General features: G+C 50.0%; 2 protein-coding genes and 1 long non-coding RNA gene across 4 annotated transcripts in view; all 3 read left to right on the top strand.

Moving 5' to 3' along the window:
• Positions 1-11,290, top strand: part of LOC109439581 (patr class I histocompatibility antigen, A-2 alpha chain) — a 91,445-nt gene extending 80,155 nt beyond the window's left edge. Inside the window, exon 8 of one of the 2 annotated variants that reach the window (XM_074332653.1) lies at positions 10,974-11,290. The gene's annotated coding sequence lies outside the window, so the exon portion shown is untranslated. Of the gene's footprint in view, positions 1-10,880 lie in introns of both variants that reach the window. The other variant, XM_074332650.1, reaches the window with a different exon arrangement.
• LOC109440070 (class I histocompatibility antigen, Gogo-B*0101 alpha chain) overlaps positions 1-11,290 on the top strand; it is an 81,698-nt gene extending 70,408 nt beyond the window's left edge. Inside the window, exon 8 of the long non-coding RNA XR_012496505.1 lies at positions 10,881-11,290. This is a non-coding gene — a long non-coding RNA (class I histocompatibility antigen, Gogo-B*0101 alpha chain). The remainder of the gene's footprint in view (positions 1-10,880) is intronic.
• LOC141571605 (class I histocompatibility antigen, Gogo-OKO alpha chain-like) lies at positions 7,664-10,205 on the top strand. Its single transcript, XM_074332648.1, has 5 exons — positions 7,664-7,820; positions 8,138-8,422; positions 8,673-8,948; positions 9,562-9,837; positions 9,955-10,205. Exons 1-5 carry the CDS (start codon positions 7,748-7,750, stop codon positions 10,188-10,190), a joined length of 1,146 nt encoding a protein of 381 aa, XP_074188749.1. The 5' UTR covers positions 7,664-7,747; the 3' UTR covers positions 10,191-10,205.
• Positions 11,291-17,415: the final 6,125 nt, after the last annotated feature.

The following is a 17,415-nucleotide window of genomic DNA, read 5'->3' as shown; positions in this document are numbered from 1 at the left end:
GGCTAAGGCATGGTCGTATAACCCCCGACCCTGGCTGGGGAGACCCCAGATGGCAGTTATGCCGTGTGACACCTTACGGAACTGCGGTTACGAGCCCACGCAAACTCCGTAGCCAAAAAGACGGTGGAGTTGTAAGCATTCACTCACACAATCACGCTGTTTCACACGAAAACGTTAGTTGTTTCTTTTAAATTCCTTCGTTACCCTGGTTAAATTTTCCAAGTCCATAAACTACCTCCTTACCCCAGGTAGCTGCCGCGGCGGATGCTTGGAGTCCCTCAGCCGTGTCTGCAGATCCCTAAGACTCTAAGTCTTCCTTCCCTTCTCGTGCAGCCCCACGTTGGGCGCTAGCTGTCGCGTCCAGCGCAACACGGGCAGTGAGGGTGCAAGAACCAGGCCGAGTGGGAGAAGCACAGTGCCGGCCCCTGGGCTCTGGAGGAAGGCCATGCCATCCACAGCGGAGACAGACCCCTTTGGGAAGGAACTCTGGGTGTGTTACTGGGCCTGATAAGACAGAATGCTGACCTTGGACACCAAGCAGCCATGGGATTACAAATGTCCACAGGACTCGGGGTCTGCGTAACCCAGTAAGTCATACATTGGACAGGCCCAGGGGGTCCATCATGCAGTGGAAATGGTCCATCTGTGGCTAAGCCTGAGTCACATGCTAACGCCCACCAGACAGCATCCCCCTGAAGAGGCCCTGAACAGCCAGGCAGACAAACTGACCTCAGCCAGCCTTCATCACTGGGCAGCCCAGGACCGGGAGGACGGGCACATGGATGGAGTGACCATGATGGCAGAGCTGGGGCTACACCGGGCCCAGCAGCATTGACTCCCACGTACCAAGGCTGTCCCAGCTGCTGCCATCTCGGAATGTCCAAGTGTCAGCATTAGACCCATACCAGGCCCTTATTTGCTCCTATTTCTGTAGGTGACCCACTAGCCACCAAGTGACAAGCTGACTACAGGGAGCCCTTCCATCCTGGAGGGTCATCCCCACAGGGACAGACACCTATGCCATTTGTGGGTTTTCCTTTCCTGTCCCCAGAACATCAGCGGCACCACCACCTGGGGCTTTGAAACCCCTGACCCAGTCTTGGAACTGCTCTCGGCACAGCATCCGACCGGGGACCCACTTCACAAGAAGGAGGTGCAGGCTCGGCCGTGACCGTGGGGTCCACTGGTCATGTCACATCTGCATCACCCGGGAGCTGCTGGCCACACAGAACACTGGACAGGCCTCCTGAAGGCGCCAGTGAAGTGCCAGCTGTGAGGACACGCCCTGAAGGGAGGGGGTGACATCGTCCAGGACGCAGAGTATTTACTGAGTCAGTGACTTCTGTGGTGCCAAATTCTCAACAGGAAGAGAGGTGGTCAAGGAACAGGTGGTGGAAGCAGGTGTGGCCCTGGTCACCATCACTTAGAGTCACCCCCTGGGAGATGCTGCACTTCCTGTCTCTACACTGCTATGCTTTGTAGGGTAGGTGGTCGTGGTTCTTAAAAAGGGGGTAGTCTTGCAAGGCTACACAACAAGGGTCCCATGAACTTACATTATGTTTGTCACCAGGGACGTGTGGGCCCCACATGCCTAGGGCAAAGCAGGTGAGAAGACGAGTCCCCTCTTCTTGGCCAGGAGTAATGGACCCTGATCCACAAGGGGGGGGGCTGCTGTCACATAATGTGGGCAGGAGGAGTATGTGGGGACCTGGGTGATACCCTGGGCACCTTGTAGCTCCCTCTCGTTCCCTGTAACTGTGAAGGGACACGTACAGCAAAGGAGTCTGAGAAGGCTTTGAGTTCCAAGGGCCCAGGCCCCTGAGTAGGAAGGTTTGTGTCACATCCCCCAGGTAAGCCACCAGGGTCTCCACTCCTGTGCCCTGAAATCCATGGCAGCTTTTGTGCAGAGGCCCTGCTGCCCAGGGGCTGTTCCCAGACAATGATGGGTCACAGGAGGGACACTGAGGCAGGCCATTCCCGGGACACAGGGGCTCCTCTGATGGCCGGTGTGGCTCGAGCACTCGCCTAGGGCCTGGCTCCACTTCACTTAGATTGCCCGGCAGGGACCTGAGATACGGCTGACGAACCTTCTCCCCTGACCATCAGACTGGCGTCCCCATCTGCTGGCTCTCCCTGCCTTTTCTGGCTCCTTCTCCATAGTCTCTGACAGGTGTTTCTCCTGGTAACACACTGCTGAGTTTAATCCCATCTTGGGGTCTGCTTCTTGGGGGACCCTGAGTACCAAATCAATTTCATTGGTATACTAATGACCTATTACTTATCCCATCTTGTAAAACCCTTGTCTTCACCCAGCTTCTCTCACCAGCATCTGCTCCATTTTGCTTGTCTTTGTATTACCTCTTTGAGGTAACAGATGTTTAATGTTTTAAGCCACTAAATTTTGGGGGAGTTTGTTGCACAGCAAGAGATCACTAATAAAGCTCTCTTAAGTTTCTATTAGTCTACAATTCTTTTTCCTTGAACTTTGAAAATGTTACCTGCACTCACTCTTTCGAGTTCCTCTTTGCCTGTTCTCTCTTTTATCCTCTTTTGTGTTTTTGCCTTTCTTCCTTCTTTCCTTCCCTCCTTCCTATAGTCTCATTATCAGGTATCTCAAACATACATAATAATACTATGTGGTTATGCTAAAAGGAAGCATTATCTGGGTGCATATGTGAAAAGGATAATAAGAGGTATATGGAATAAAAGAAAAGGAAAGGAAGTAATTATAATTTGAACAGAAAATGTCTGGATGATTCTGCAACCAAGAAACTGACCTCCAACTCTTAATTCCTCTCCTTAAGCTGAGTTTGGTTTATTTTCAGAACAGACCCATCAGCAACATGAAGCTTTACACACTCCTGGTGAAAGTTTAAATTGGCACAAGCTCTTCAGAAACCAAATGCACATCATCTTACCTCCTGTGCTTAAAGCTCACACCCCTGTACCCAGCCTTCCCTCCTGACCGTCCTCTCCGGGGAATTCCTTGCCTTGTGCCCAGGAGACAAGCTCACTCATGTTTACAGCAACTGGGACAACCACGTGTGCATCAGCAGGGAAACAGAGAAAGTGTGGTGTCAGCATGAAATGTAAGACGTCAGCAGTGAAAACAAATGAAGGACAGCCTCACACATGGGGGTAACTCCCTACGTAATGCTGAGTCTCAGAAGAGTCCATGCAGTGAGTTCACTGGACAGGAAGTTCAAAAACAGGCAAAAGTAAATAATATTTGGTTTGGGGATATATACACTTATTGTAAAATCTTCAGAGAATCTCCAGGGAATAGTAAACACAAGACTCAAGATAGAGGTTACATCTGGGGGACAGAATTGGGGACGCAGCCACGGAGGCTTCTGCATAGGTTCCATTTCTGACACCAGTGGTGTGTGCCCAGGTATTTACTTGATCATAATTCCTAAGCTGACATTTATCAAACTGTGACTTGTGAACCATTTCTGGTTAATTTTTTAATAAGGAAATAGAAAAAGAAATACCAAAGTTTATTGCAATGATCCTTAGAAAGAACTCCCCACCTTGGAACAAAGCCACAGCCAATTGTTATGAGCCACGTCAGAGAGACAGCCGGGGTGTCACAGGAAACAGCATTGGCTAGAAATGGGTCATGTGATCACTGACATCGCTATAGATTTTCTGGGACACAACGTTCAGTGTGACCTGAAGGGAATTGTACCTGTGAAGGATTTGATGTGTTACATTTAACCTCACATACAACTGAATTAACTACTTTTACAGAAGAGGAAATGCACATTGCTGATCAATGTAAATTAAAGTGGAAAATGCTATACAGGGGAAACCATTGACAGAATAGAGATTGTGATGGCAGACATAACAGAGCTGCTTTAAAACAAACTTCGGCGGCACATAGCAAGTGTCCAAATCACTTCTACCAAATCTCATTCAAAAACACAGTGACAGATGGGACATTTACTCTAGGATGCCAACCGGACAGCCAGCTTTGGAACATTTTGTCCCTAGATTGGAGTTAACCATCGCTGCCCACTGCATCACAACACAATTGTTGTCAGGACGCCAAGCTAGGTGTGTAGACTGAGGCATGAGATTCACATTTTTTAAAACATTTTGAAAAGTGACTTCATTAGGCAAATATTTTTGAAGATTATGTTGAATAAGAAAATTGGCCTTGTACTCGGTATTTTTGACATTGTTAGTGAACTAAATTTGAAAATTCTAAGAAAAAGTAAAGATAGTGTCAACGGGCAAAAATAACTCTCCAGATAAATCCACAAGAAAAACAGTTTATTTGGGAAAAAGGAAAAATAAACAAAAAACCACCACCGCAGTGCAGGAACGCACACCTCCAACCCGGGGCTTCAACTGGCCGCCCTAGTGAAGAAGGAAAAAATAATGACCCCAGTTCCAAGATGACTATTCTATTTATTAGCATCCCTCCCCTTGAAATTACCACAAAGTTCAACAGGAAGTCAGGGCTAGAGAGTCAACCGAGGGGCCCAGCTCCACCCACAGTCCTCTCAGCTCCATGGTTAAGCATCCCAACATGTCAGTTCACTTTTATCAGTAGTTATTAAAAAGGCATTAAACTAGTTGATCTAGCAACTTTTTTGCCAGTTGTTCTAGGGAGTATTGTTATTAAAGGCATCTGCAATAAAAACTTATAAATGTTGTTGTAGCTCCTTTCTCTGTTTCAAACTTTTAATCATTACATTCCAAAAGTGAAACTTAAGGCATTAAAGAAAATAATCAAGTAAAAGAAGCATGTAATTTATAAAATCCTGAAACAATATTTAATTGAAATTTTTATTTTTATATGTATGTAAATTCTTTGACACTCCTCCCTCCCAGACGTGGAGTAATTCCCTCTCTTGAGTGTGGGCTGGACTTAATGACTCACTTCTCATCAGGCTGATGTAATGTTGAGTCTAAGACATAAAACTCACTGCAGCTTCCATCTTGGTTTCTCTCTCTCTCATCACTGCTCTAGAGGAAGCCAAGTACCTAAGCATTTGGTAGGAAAAATCCTTATGGATAAGTCCACATAGCTACAGAGCTAGGAACTGAGGCCTTCTGGGACCATCCAGGAAGGAAATGAGGCCCCTTCCAACAGCCCTGAGTGAGCCATGTTTCATGCGAGTCCTCCAGCCCCAGGCAAGCCTTCAGATGAGGCAGCCCTGGCTGACAACTTGACTGCAACCTTGGGAAAGGCCCTGAGCCAGAAGCCTCAGGGAAACCTCTCCTGGATTCCTGACCCTGGGAAACTGTGGGAGATAATACACATTTGCTGTTTTGAGCTGCTAAGTTTTGGGTAATTTGTTACGCTACAGTACATGAGACATACAGTGTCCAAAGAGAGAATGAATTATTGTACTTTTTCATTTGCTCTAAATTAATTATAAGATATTAAACATGTCATTTGGTTTTAAGATTTAAGAATTTCCATGGCTAATAGACAGGATGCATTTTATTACCATTCACAACAATCTATTTACTTGAACTTCATTTCCAACTGTGACCCCAATAAACACAAAGGGAAGAGCAGGCCATCCTAGGCAGATTCTATGGTGGTTCCCAATAACCACCCTGGATATTCACCTTCCCCAGTTATTCAATCAAACATTAATACAAGAAGAGATTCTGCAAATGTAACTAAGTTCTCAAGTCAGCTGTCCTTCAGACATGGGGGTCTATCCATGGGGAATGTCCTAATCAGGTGAGTACTGACTGGGGTTTCCCCTTCCCCAAAGATTCCAAGTGAGAGAGATTCAATGTGAGGCATTTCTCCACTAAGGGCTTTGAAAATGGAGGGCCACATGGCAAAGACTGCTGGTGGACACTAGGGGTTGGGGCAGCACCCTCCTCGCTGACAGTTGTCAAGGAAAAACGGACCTTAGACCTACAACTGGAAAAAATTGAATTCTGCTAACAATCTCTACATACACTTGGAGGAAGATCCTGAGCTCAGGATGAGGACACGGCTTTGTGACACCCTGACCAGAGATCCCATCCACACCGGGCCTGGATTTCTGACTAAGGAACTGTGAGCAAATAAGTGGGTGTTCTTTTGAGCCACTAAGTTGTGGTAATTTGTTACGCAGCAATAGAAAACTAATACACAGGCTCAACTGTGCAACAAATAAGCACACAGCATTTTTTCCACTGGAATGAATTTATGAACTGATATGCGCACTAGTTTGTAAATGAAATATTTCCTAATTTTTTTTGTATTTCTCAGGCTAGGATTTTACGTGATATAAATTTTAATACAATCATTCATTAATTCAACAAATAATTTAATACCTACTATCTATCGGGAATGGCTTCATATGCCTGGGATACAACTTTGACCTAAACAGCCCGAAGCCCCTATGCTCATGTGCCTGACATTCTAGAAGCTTCCCAGAGTGAGACAGAGCCACTGGAGTGTTTTTAGTGAAGAAATGACACAGCCTCACTGACATTAGCAGGATCGCTGATCCCTGTGGGGAGAACAGTCCTTGGCTGGCAGGTGAGGGGGTGGCACTAGTGCCACAATCAGGACTGAGAGGGTGGTGGGGACTAAGGGGGGAAGAGGGCCTGAGGGGTGAGAGAGACAGAGAAGGGCTGGAGAAGCAGGGGGAGGGAAAGAGGCAGAGGTGAAGAATCCTAAAGCAGTGGAACTCTCAGGTTGAAGTAAATTGTGTTATAGATCTTTAGTAAATTATCTAGGACCTAGCAGGGTGCTCTGTGGAGCTGCCTAAAAACTAATCACCTCCTTACGCTAATCAGTTTAAAAATAATGTGTCCCAATAAAATATGCACACTGCTGAGATGTGAATTATTCATAAAAATAGGCGATGCAAGAACATTTTAACTGCATTGAACACTTGCAGCTTTGAACTTGTACAGGGCCCTGGTTGAAATACACAGTAACAAACTGCTTCCAGTGCTTCTTTGTATTGAGGAGGCGGGGACTCAACAGACAAACTAAGGGCCGTGGAATGAAGATCATTTTACAATAGAAACATCCGCAGTCACAGGTGTATGGCTGGGAAAGTGAGACTTAGGAGCTTTGAGAGTCTGGCTGCAGCGCTGTTTACACACATTTCTGCACCAAGGGGGACAAATCACGGTTTTACAGATTAGCTTCCTGGTGATCAGGGGTTTCCAAGCTTGTTCCCACTGTGGTTAATAAACAACAAGGAGACTGGTCTCTGTGAGAATCTCCAGCTGGTGTTTTCAGGCACAACTTCTCCAGGGTTAAAGAGAAAAGCCCTGTCCTTCCTCTATTCCCAGGGCGAGCTCACTATGGGGCACCAAGTTCCCTGGGGGTGTTTCTTCCAGAAGAGTCCAGGGGGGGAGGTAAAGGGTGGGAGGCTGGGCGTCCATTTCAGGGAGACGGATTCTGGGAAGAGAAGAGGAGGAAAAAGGGCTGAGCCCAGCCTGGTTCCTCAGACAGCCCCTGGGCCAGGACTCAGGGTGACAGTGTGACAGAGCGCTCCGTGCAGGAGGAGGGGTCAGGGCAGAGTCCCAGGTCCCCTGAGGGCGGAGTCTGGGGCGGGAAGCTCAGTGTTGGGGAGTCCCCACCTCCCCGCGGTTTCACTTCTTCTCACAACCTGTGTCGGGTCCTCCTGTCTGGAAACTAGTGACGCGACCGCTGTTCTCACTTCCATTGCCCGTTCGGTTTCTAGAGAAGCCAATCAGTGTCACCGCCTTTCCGGTTGTAAAGTCTCCACGGACCCGCCCGCACACAGATTGTCCCCAGGCCGCGAGGATGCGGGTCGTGGGTCCACGAACCCTCCTCCTGCTGCTCTCGGGGGCCCTGGGCCTGTCGGGGACCCGGGCAGGTGAGTGTGGGGTCGGGAGGGAACGGCCTCCGCGGGGTAAAAGCGAAGGAACCGCACGGTGGGGGCGCAGGACCCCGGGGAAGACGTGTCCCCACCACCCGGCCCAGACCTCAGACCTCCCCGTCCCGCCCTGTCCTGACCCCACCCCGTGTCCTGCCCACTCCTGTCGTCCACTCGGGTCTCCTGTCCCCTCCCCTCTCCGTCCCCTCCTTTTCCGTCTCCTGGGTCCCCTGCCCCTCCCGATCCATCGCCCTCGGACCGGGACCCGCGCCGGGGAAAGAAGGGTCGCCTGGGTCTCAGCCCCTCCCTGTCCCCAGGCTCCCACTCCATGACTTATTTCATCACCACCTGGTCCCGGCCCGGCCGCGGGGAGCCCCGGTACATCGAAGTCGGATACGTGGACGGCACTCAGTTCGTGCGGTTCGACAGCGACGCGGCGAGTCCGAGGATGGAACCACGGGCGGCGTGGATGGAAAGGCCGTGGGTGGATCAGGAGGATCCACGTTATTGGGAAGAAGAGACACTGCGTGCCAAGGACTGGGCACAGACTGCCCGAATGAACCTGAACACCCTGCGCGGCTACTACAACCAGAGCGAGGCCGGTGAGCGACGCGGCCCGGGTCCCCGTCACGTCCCCCACCCCCACGGACGGGCCGGGGTCTCCCCGAGTCTCCGGGTCGGAGCTTCACCCCGAGGCTGCGGGACACGCCCGGCCCCTCCACCCGGGAAGAGCCCGCGGGGATTTTAACCCTGTTTCCTTTTTAGTTCAGGCTCCGTCACTGCGGGTGGGCGGGGGCGGGGCTGCCCGCAGGGCGGGGTTAAAGGTCGGAGCTGACGGCGGGGCGGGGTCAGGGTCTCACACCATCCAGAAGATGTACGGCTGCGACGTGGGGCCGGACGGGCGCCTCCTCCGCGGGTACAGGCAGGACGCCTACGACGGCGCCGACTACATCGCCCTGAACGAGGACCTGCGCTCCTGGACCGCGGCGGACACGGCGGCTCAGATCACCCGGCGCAAGTGGGAGGCGGCCGGTGAGGCGGAGCGCCTGAGGGGCTACTATGAGGGCACGTGCGTGCAGTGGCTCCTCAGACACCTGGAGAACGGGAAGGAGACACTGCAGCGCGCAGGTACAGGAACAGCAGGGCCTCCCCATCTCCCTTCTGGCTGGGCCTCCTACGAGAAAAGGAGGAAATAAGATAAACACCAAATACCCCCATCCCGTGAGTCGAGAAATTGAGTCCGTCTGCAGGTTTTCAGATCCGTTACCAGAGAGCGACCCAAAGGGCCCCCCTTCTCTCAGGGACAGTTAGGGGTGCCGTCTCTCAGGGGATGGAGGGGGGACCATCTCAGAAATAACTGATCAGCGGTTCCCTGTGACTCTGGCAGCTGCTCTGGGAACCTGGGGGACTTTCTCAGGGTTTGTTCTTTGCCTCACACACAATGTGACTGAGCTCTGACCCCAGCTTTTCTGAGTCGTTTGGTCTCCACCCAGGTTAGGACCAGGAATCCCTTTTCTCCCCTTCAGAGACCTGTCTCTACCCTGGGCTGTCTCAACCTGATTCTAGAACTTTCTAAAGATTAGAGATTATCCTGAACGTCTATGTTGAGTCTGGTGTGTGGGTTTTGTGCTCCCATCCCCCACCCAGTTGTCCTGACTGGTCTTAGGATGGTCACATGACCACTGCTGGCGTGTCCCGTGAGGGATGCAAAGTTACTGAATTTTCTGACCCTTCTCCTCAGACCCTCCAAAGGCACACGTGACCCACCACCGCACCTCTCACCATGATGTCACCCTGAGGTGCTGGGCCCTGGGCTTCTACCCTGCGGAGATCACCCTGACCTGGCAGCGTGATGGGGAGGATCTGACCCAGGACACGGAGCTCGTGGAGACCAGGCCTCATGGGGACGGGACCTTCCAGAAGTGGGCAGCTGTGGGGGTGCCTTCTGGAGAGGAGCAGAGATACACGTGCCATGTGCAGCACGAGGGGCTGCCCGAGCCCCTGACCCTGAGATGGGGTACGGAGGGGGCCGTGGGCACAGAGCCTCTTCTCAGGGAAAGCAGGGGCCTCTGGAGGACGTCAGGTCAGGGCTGAGGCCTGGGGGTCAGGGCCCTCACCTTCCCTTCCCTTCCAGAGCCGCCTCCTCAGGCCGCCATCCCCGCTGCCATGGTGGTGGGCGTCATTGCTGGGCTGGTCCTCCTTGGAGCTGCGGTCACTGGAGCTGTGCTGTGGAGGAGGAAGCGCTCAGGTAGGGAAGGGGCGGGGACTGAGGTGTCTTGTCCCACTGGGGGGTTTCAAGCCCCAGGTAGACGTGTGTCCTGCCTCGTTAGTGGGAAGGACCATCCACACACGTGTGCTTTCCCTGTCTAGGGCCCTATTTGCTAACACTTTATTAACACGTGTGAAAACGAGGGACACATTTATCACCTTGATGATTCTGGTGATGGGGACCTGATTCTCAATAGTCACAGGTCAGAGCGGAAGGTCCCTGCTGAGGACAGACCTCCAGGAGGGTGGTTGGTCCAGTCCCCACACATGTACTTTCCTCAGGTTTCCTGATCCTGCCGTAGGTCTGTAGTCACAGTTCTGGAAACTTCTCTGGGGTCCAGGACTAGGGGGTTCCTTTAGGACCTCATGGTCCTACCTCCTTCCTGGCTTCTCACATGATGTTTTCTTCCCACAGGTGGAAAAGGAGGGAGCTACGCTCAGGCTGCAGGTGAGTATGGAGGGGGGTGATCCCTGAGACCCTTGGGACAGTGTAGATGGAAGCCCTTGGGGGAGCTCAGCCACCCCCGTAATTCCTCCTTTAGCCACATCTGCTGTGGGCTCTGACCACATCCTGTTTTGTTCTCCCCCGGGTGGTGACAGTGCCCAGGGCTCTGATGTGTCCCTCACGGCTTCTAAAGGTGAGACCTGGAGGCCTGAAGTGGGGGGTGAGCAGAGGAGACAGGACTGGGTACTGGGGATTCTTAGGGACAGTTTGAGCAGCAGTGGACTGTTGAGAATGTCAGCACTTTTAGCCACTAACCTGAATTTTTTCATGATTATTTTCTTCTACAGCGTGAGACAGCTGCCTTGTGGGGGACTGATGATGCGAGATTTGTTCCTGCCCCCACTTTATGCCACAGGAACCTCTGAGCTCTTTCTGCAAAGGGCATCTGAATGTGTCTGCGTTCCTCTTGCATCATGTGAGCAGGTGGGAGACTGCCCGCCCCCTGCCCTCCACGCCCCCTCCCCACACTGACCGAGTCTCTTCCCTGACCCACTGTCCTGTTCCAGCAGAGGCTGTTTCCATCCCCGCCTTTACTTCATGTTACACTGAGGAGCAGCTTCTTACTTCCTATGGAAATAAGAATCTGGATACGAATCTGTTTTTTCAGTTCTTGCCATGAAGGGTTGATGGGTTAATTGAAGGAGAAAATCCTAAAGTTGGAGAGGAAATAAATGGAAGACCTGAGAACCTTCCAGAATCCGTGTGTTTGCTGTGCTGAGTCTGTTGCGGGTGGAGACAGGAGAGGCTGTGAGGACCGAGCGTGGACGCGGCCTGAGCCCAGTCGGGGCTCAGTGCATCGTGGGCTCTGACGTGGTCACTCCTCGGCGGGGTCACCTCTCTGCCCCTTTGTCCTCGTCCCTTCAGTAGAACCTTGTCCCACCAGGACCTGTGATCTCAGGGACTCAAACATCATCCAGGTCTGGTCTTGTCAGTGACGGCTTCGTGTGGCCGGGTCACCAAGGCTCAGGCCTGGCCCGGCCCTCAGCCTCCATCTTCTGGATGTTCATTGTTGTTTCTATAGAGGAATATGACTGTGTTTGTTCTTGTTACAAGTCCTGGTCTCATTCTGCTCTGGGTGTCCCCTGTCTGTCAGCAGCAGGAGGTGTTTTGCCTGTCATTGTCCCCACAAGGCCCAGGGGGACCCTGCACACAGGAGTCTGTGGCTTGAGAGATGAATTTTCAGACTCATCCAGCTCTCGCCTCCTTCTAGGGCTTGATGGTTCTTTCCATCTTTTCCCAAACTATCAGAGGAACCAGATTCTGGAATGAGCAGAGGAGGGATCCCGTGATTTCCCATCTTAGATAAGTTCCTGCTGGAATTCTGCTCTGCTCGCCGCCCTCTCTCCCTGCCCTGAGCTCTAGTGCTGGCTCCAGTCCAAACTCGGGTTTATGAAGCAGAGTCTGCTTTAGATTTGTATTTGGTTGGAAAATAGGACCCATAAGTCGGGGCTCATTGTTTTCTGAAGAGGGAAATATAACTGTGCTGTGGTGAGCAGGAGGGCAGGTGTGGGAGAAAGAAGGGGGGAGGGGGAGAGCAGCACCTGTGAGAAAAGGGGAGGTGGCCCTGATGCCAGTGTGAGGGGACTTGGTGCTGTAGCTGCCACAAAACAGCATTTGACCCGAGGCTACATTAATAAAGACACTGTCTCTAGAACAGGGAGACGCTGTCACTGATCATTCACTGACATTGGCTGTGTGCCAGATGTGTGACAGTTTCTGCATCTGGGAAACATCACTGAAGTAATGTGAGAAAAACAGCTGCCCTTGGGGAGGTTCTGTTCCAGTGGGAAGAGACAGACAATATCCTATAAGCACAGTAAACAAGGAAGGCGTGTATGTTCGAAGGAGGTAAGTGTTCTGGGGAAATGCAGTGGGGAAGGGGATCCAGAGTGTGGGGTGTGGGGACAGGGAAGACGGCTGTTTAGATTGGGGTGGTCAGTGGGCCTCACTGGGAAGCTGACCTTGAGGGAAGATGTGAAGGACACGAAGAATTACCCACGGGGACGTCTGGGCACGTCCTTTCCAGGCAGGGAATCTGCAGTGGGAATGCCCTGGGGCAGGAGTGTGTCTGGTTTCTGGGAAGAGCGGGGAGGCCGGTGTGGCTGCAGCAGACAGTGATGGAGAAGAGACAGGTGCGGCCAGACCACGTGGCCGGGAGGATGGTAGAGGGCAGTGACCTGTGCTCTGAGTGAGGGGGAGGTACAGGACAGTTAGGAGCAGAAGGGGACATGGTGTGACCTCCTTTCAGAGGACGGCTGGGGCTGCGGTGCTGAGAACAGACTTGGGGGAGGGAGGCCATCGGGAAGTGGAGGAATCTGCAGGGTCTGGGCTGGACCTGCTGCCACTGGGGGTGAGCGGTGGGAATAGTGGGAGTGGGGTTCTGGGTACGTCCTGAAGGTGGACATTACAGCGTTTCCTAATGGGTCAGTCTGGGATGTGAGAGTCAGGGACACCCAACATCTCAGGATGCAAGTAGAAGGACAGAGTTCCTGTCAGCCGAGATGGGGGAGATTCTGGAAGGAGCATAACTGAGGGGTGGGGGGCCTCACAGACTTTCATTTTAAAGATGCTGGAGGTGACATGTCTGTTAGAAACACAAGTGAGGGCATCAGGCTGGCAGTTGGACAGATGAGTCTAGAGATTAGGGGAAATGTTACCTGGAGAAATAGACTTGGGAGGTGACATATAAATGATATTTCAAGCCCTGAGCACAGATGAGGTCACCAAGGGAGTGATGGCCGCAGAAGAGAAAGGAACAGGACTGAACCCTGGACCCCCAGTGCTGTGATCTGATCAGACCACACACCCTGCGGATGGCACAGTTCTGGCCCCACGTCAATAAGGCACGTAGACCAGCGAGTCCCCAACTTCCCTAGGCACAGGACTCACCTGGACATCTTGTTAAGACTCAGAAAGTCCGGAGCAGAGCAGAGACTCCGGATTTATAAGGAGGTTGGTGCTGCTGCTGGTCTTCAGATCACACTTTTAGTAGCAAGACTGTCACCAGGATTCCCACAGGCTGTGCGTCAGCCTCACCTGCAGGGCTTGTTATAGAAGTGCCTCCTGGGCTTGAGTCCAAGTATCTGAGATGGTGGGTCTGGGAGAGGCCTGAGCGTTTGTAAGAAGCCCACAAGCTGTCTTGGGGCTCAGCCAGCTTGGGATCCTCAGTGATGGAGCTCCGGGTGGGCAATGGTCTTATATACACTTTTAAAGGTGTTTTTCCTCAGAAAGGGAAGGACATACATCGTCAATTATGAGACGTGATGTTGGTAACACGTCATTCTCTCTACCATGTTGTAGAGTCAGGTGGGAGATTTAGGAGTATGTCACAGGTCAGTATAATACAATCTCTGAATGCTCGCTCCTGAAACTATTCCCCAGATTGATTTCTGGGAGCAAACAATGGAATCCAAAATTTTCCCTAATATAGATACAAAGTAGTATTTATCTATCTATCTATCTATCTATCTATCTATCTATCTATCTATCTATCTATCTATCTATCTATCTATCTTCTATCCATATCTATCATCTATCTATCTATGATATTGGGGTCTAACACTATTTTGGGGAGGCCACAGAACAGCCTTGAGGCCACACACCAGGAACTGACCCAAAGTCCCCCCAGGTCGTGGGATCCACTGCTCCTGCTGTTGGGTGCACATGTCACTGCTCACACCACTAACATCCATGTGGACCCCAGACCCTGTGGCCATGACTGCTGTCACTGCTGCTCCTGGCAGTTGTGTTGTTACTGCCAAATGCGTTCTGCATGGTTCCAGCCTCTGTGACACCACGTCCTGAGTCAGAGTCTGGCATGTAGTTGTCGCATCCCTTGCTGGACTTTCAGGTCTGTCTTAGCTTATGGTGGACTCGTATAAGCCCCGAGCCTGGTTGGCTAAGCGCCAAATCACCATTTTGCCTAATGAAGTGACTACGGAACCACAGATTAGAGCCCACACAAGCTCCGTAGCCAAGGCCGTGGAGCTAAGATCAATCACTCACACAATCACTCTCTCACATACAATAGTGTTTAGTAAGATTTTTTCTGTTTTCACTTCCCCTTTTCCTTGGTTGAATTCTCCAGGACCTTCCCTACCTCCTTACCAGGTAGTTGTCGCACGACGGTTGCCCGGAGCCCTTGCCATTGCTCTACCGGTTAATTACGACTCGTAGTTGTCCTACCCTCCTCGTGCCCCACAAGTGAGTCCCAGAATCAATGGCCCCACGTTGGGTGCCAGATGTCACATCCAGCGCAACACGGGCAGTGAGAGAACAAGAAAGGGCGGCGAAAGGTTAAGAAAAAACAGAAATCAAGAAAGTTATGAAACATGGGGCCAAGGGTCTCCCAGCCTCAAAGGACTGAGAGCCCCAAACTGGGCCACCTTGTGGCTTTTATTGATATCACACAAGGAAGTAGCATTGTTTTCTCCACGGTCTGTGAGTCTCATACATCATACCAGAAAACTGATTCAAACCAATCACCTTTGCCTGAAAACAGCCGGAATAGAAAGTCCCAAAATGTCTTAAAAATCGTGGTGTGTGCCTCCCCAGGGACAAATCCTTTATGCTGAAACTTATTGATAAGAATGGAAGGAGAACTGATGTTATCACATCATTGACTCACTTCCCAAGCAGGTTGTGGGAAGGAATATAGCCACATCGGCAGAAGCTCTCCTTAGCCAGGGGAAGGTGGGGGGTTGTACCCACCTCTATCGACCCCATGAATTCTTCTGGTGGTCCCCATGCAGCTGCGCCTGGCTTGGGTTGTTCCTTCCTTGAGGAATCTTACCCGTCATTGGCTGACCAACCATCTTTTGGGGGCCAAACAGAGAGACATGAGGTGTAAGTACAAAGGTGAAGCAAAGTCCCTGAAAGGAACAGTCTCACAGACTCTTCTTTCTTTAGGGGTAGGCACGAGGGGACAGACGGTTAGGCTGCTGCATGACAACATGTGTTCACTTGATGGGGGAGCCTCATGCCGTGTCCAGCTGCAAGAGTGTTGGGGACAGTGGGTTTCCCTCTTATGGAGTGAAGTGGCCTCTGCCTCCCACCAAGACTCTACGTGTGGACTTTTCCTAACGTAGGAAGAGAGTTCAGATGTTCAAGGTGACGGATGTGAAAAGAATGACTAATTTCAATTCTTGGACCAAAAATCTGAGACTAGAACTTTCTTTGATACTTTATAGGCACTCAGGTTTGGCTGGAAAAACAGAGAGTAATAAATGAGTCGTTCAACTTAATCTATTGGTAATCAGTTCTGGGGTCCAAATTTTGTCTACTCCAGTTCATACTTACAAGTAAGTGGAGTGGCTTTGTAAGACGGTGAGACGATTACTCGAAATGTCTTCTCCCTGCCTCTGTCTCTAACTAGGATTAAAACCCTCAGATATGGAACTCCTGGCCTATGTGTGCCCTGATGTGTTCTATTAATATTTGTATTTCCTTGTATGTGGAAGTAATTTCTGGGGAGAGAATGTAACATTTATCACTTTTTATTGGACTATCACAAAGGAATAAAAAACAAACACTGTTCTAGTTTTCAGGTTTACATGCAGTTCCATTTCTATTTCATTTATTTCCTCTCTGATCTTTATTATCTCCTTCCTTGTACTCCCTTTGGGCTTATTTTGCTATTCTTTTTCCAGATCCCTTAAGTGTGAAGATAAACTGTTGATTAGTGGTTTTTCTTGTTCCTTTAGGTAGGCCTGCAGTGCTATGAATTTCCCTCTTAGGACTGCTTTCGCGGCATCCCATAGATTTTGGGGCGTCATGTTTTCATTCATGTTTGTCTCAAGCTATCTTTCGATTTCTTCCTTGATCTCCTGGTTGACCCATTCATTATTTAGTAACATGTTATTCAGCCTCCATGAATTGGTGTGTCTTCCAGTTTTTTTCCTGTAGTTGATTTCTAATTTCGTAGCACTGTGGTCAGAGAAGACAATTGGTATGATTTCAATTTTCTTAAATTTATCTGGACTTCTTTTGTGGCCTAACATATGGTCTGTCTTGGAAAATGTTCCATGTGCGCTTGAGAAGAACGTGTATTCTACAATGGGATTTATAGATGATGTAATACAGAATTGTACACCTGAAATCTATGTAATTTTACTAACAATTGTCACCCCAATAAATATATAAAAAAAACAGAAAAGAAAGAACGTGTATTCTGCAGCTTTGGGGTGAAATGCTCTGAAAATATTGATTAAATCCAAGTGGTCCAATCTGTTTCCATATTGATTTTCTGTCTGGAAGACCTGTCCCTTGTTGTCAGAGGTGTGTTGAAGTCCCCTACTATGATAGTGTTACTGTTGATCCCTGTCTTTATGTCAGTCAGTATCTGTTTTATATATTTAGGTGCTCGTATGTTGGGTGCATGGATGTTTACTAGGGTTATGTTCTCTTGTCGGATCGATCACTTTATTATTATATAGTGCCCATCTTTGTCTTTTAATATGTTCTTCATTTTGAAGTCTATTTTGTCAGATATAAGTATTGTAACTCCAGCTCTTTTCTCGTCTACATTTGCATGAAATATCTTACTCCAACCCTTCACTTTCAGCCTGTGTGTGTCTTTTGATCTGAGGTGAGTCTCTTGTATACAGCATATACAAGGGTCTTGCTTTCTTATCCACTCAGCCACCCTATGTCTCTTGATTGGAGCATTTAATCCATTTACATTTAAAGTGATTATTGATAGGTACATAGTTATTGCCATTTTTAAATTTGTAGTTAGATTGTTTTCATCTTTCTTCTGTTTACAGAAGTCCTTTTAGTATTTCTTGCAATGCTGGCTTGGTGGTAATAAATTCCTTTAGCTTA

The sequence above is a fragment of the Rhinolophus sinicus genome, linkage group LG05, assembly GCF_036562045.2.
Source record: "Rhinolophus sinicus isolate RSC01 linkage group LG05, ASM3656204v1, whole genome shotgun sequence".
NCBI lineage: Eukaryota > Metazoa > Chordata > Mammalia > Chiroptera > Rhinolophidae > Rhinolophus > Rhinolophus sinicus.
The sequence above is the reverse complement of the archived record's forward strand: the minus strand, read 5'-3'. Positions and strand labels throughout refer to the sequence as shown.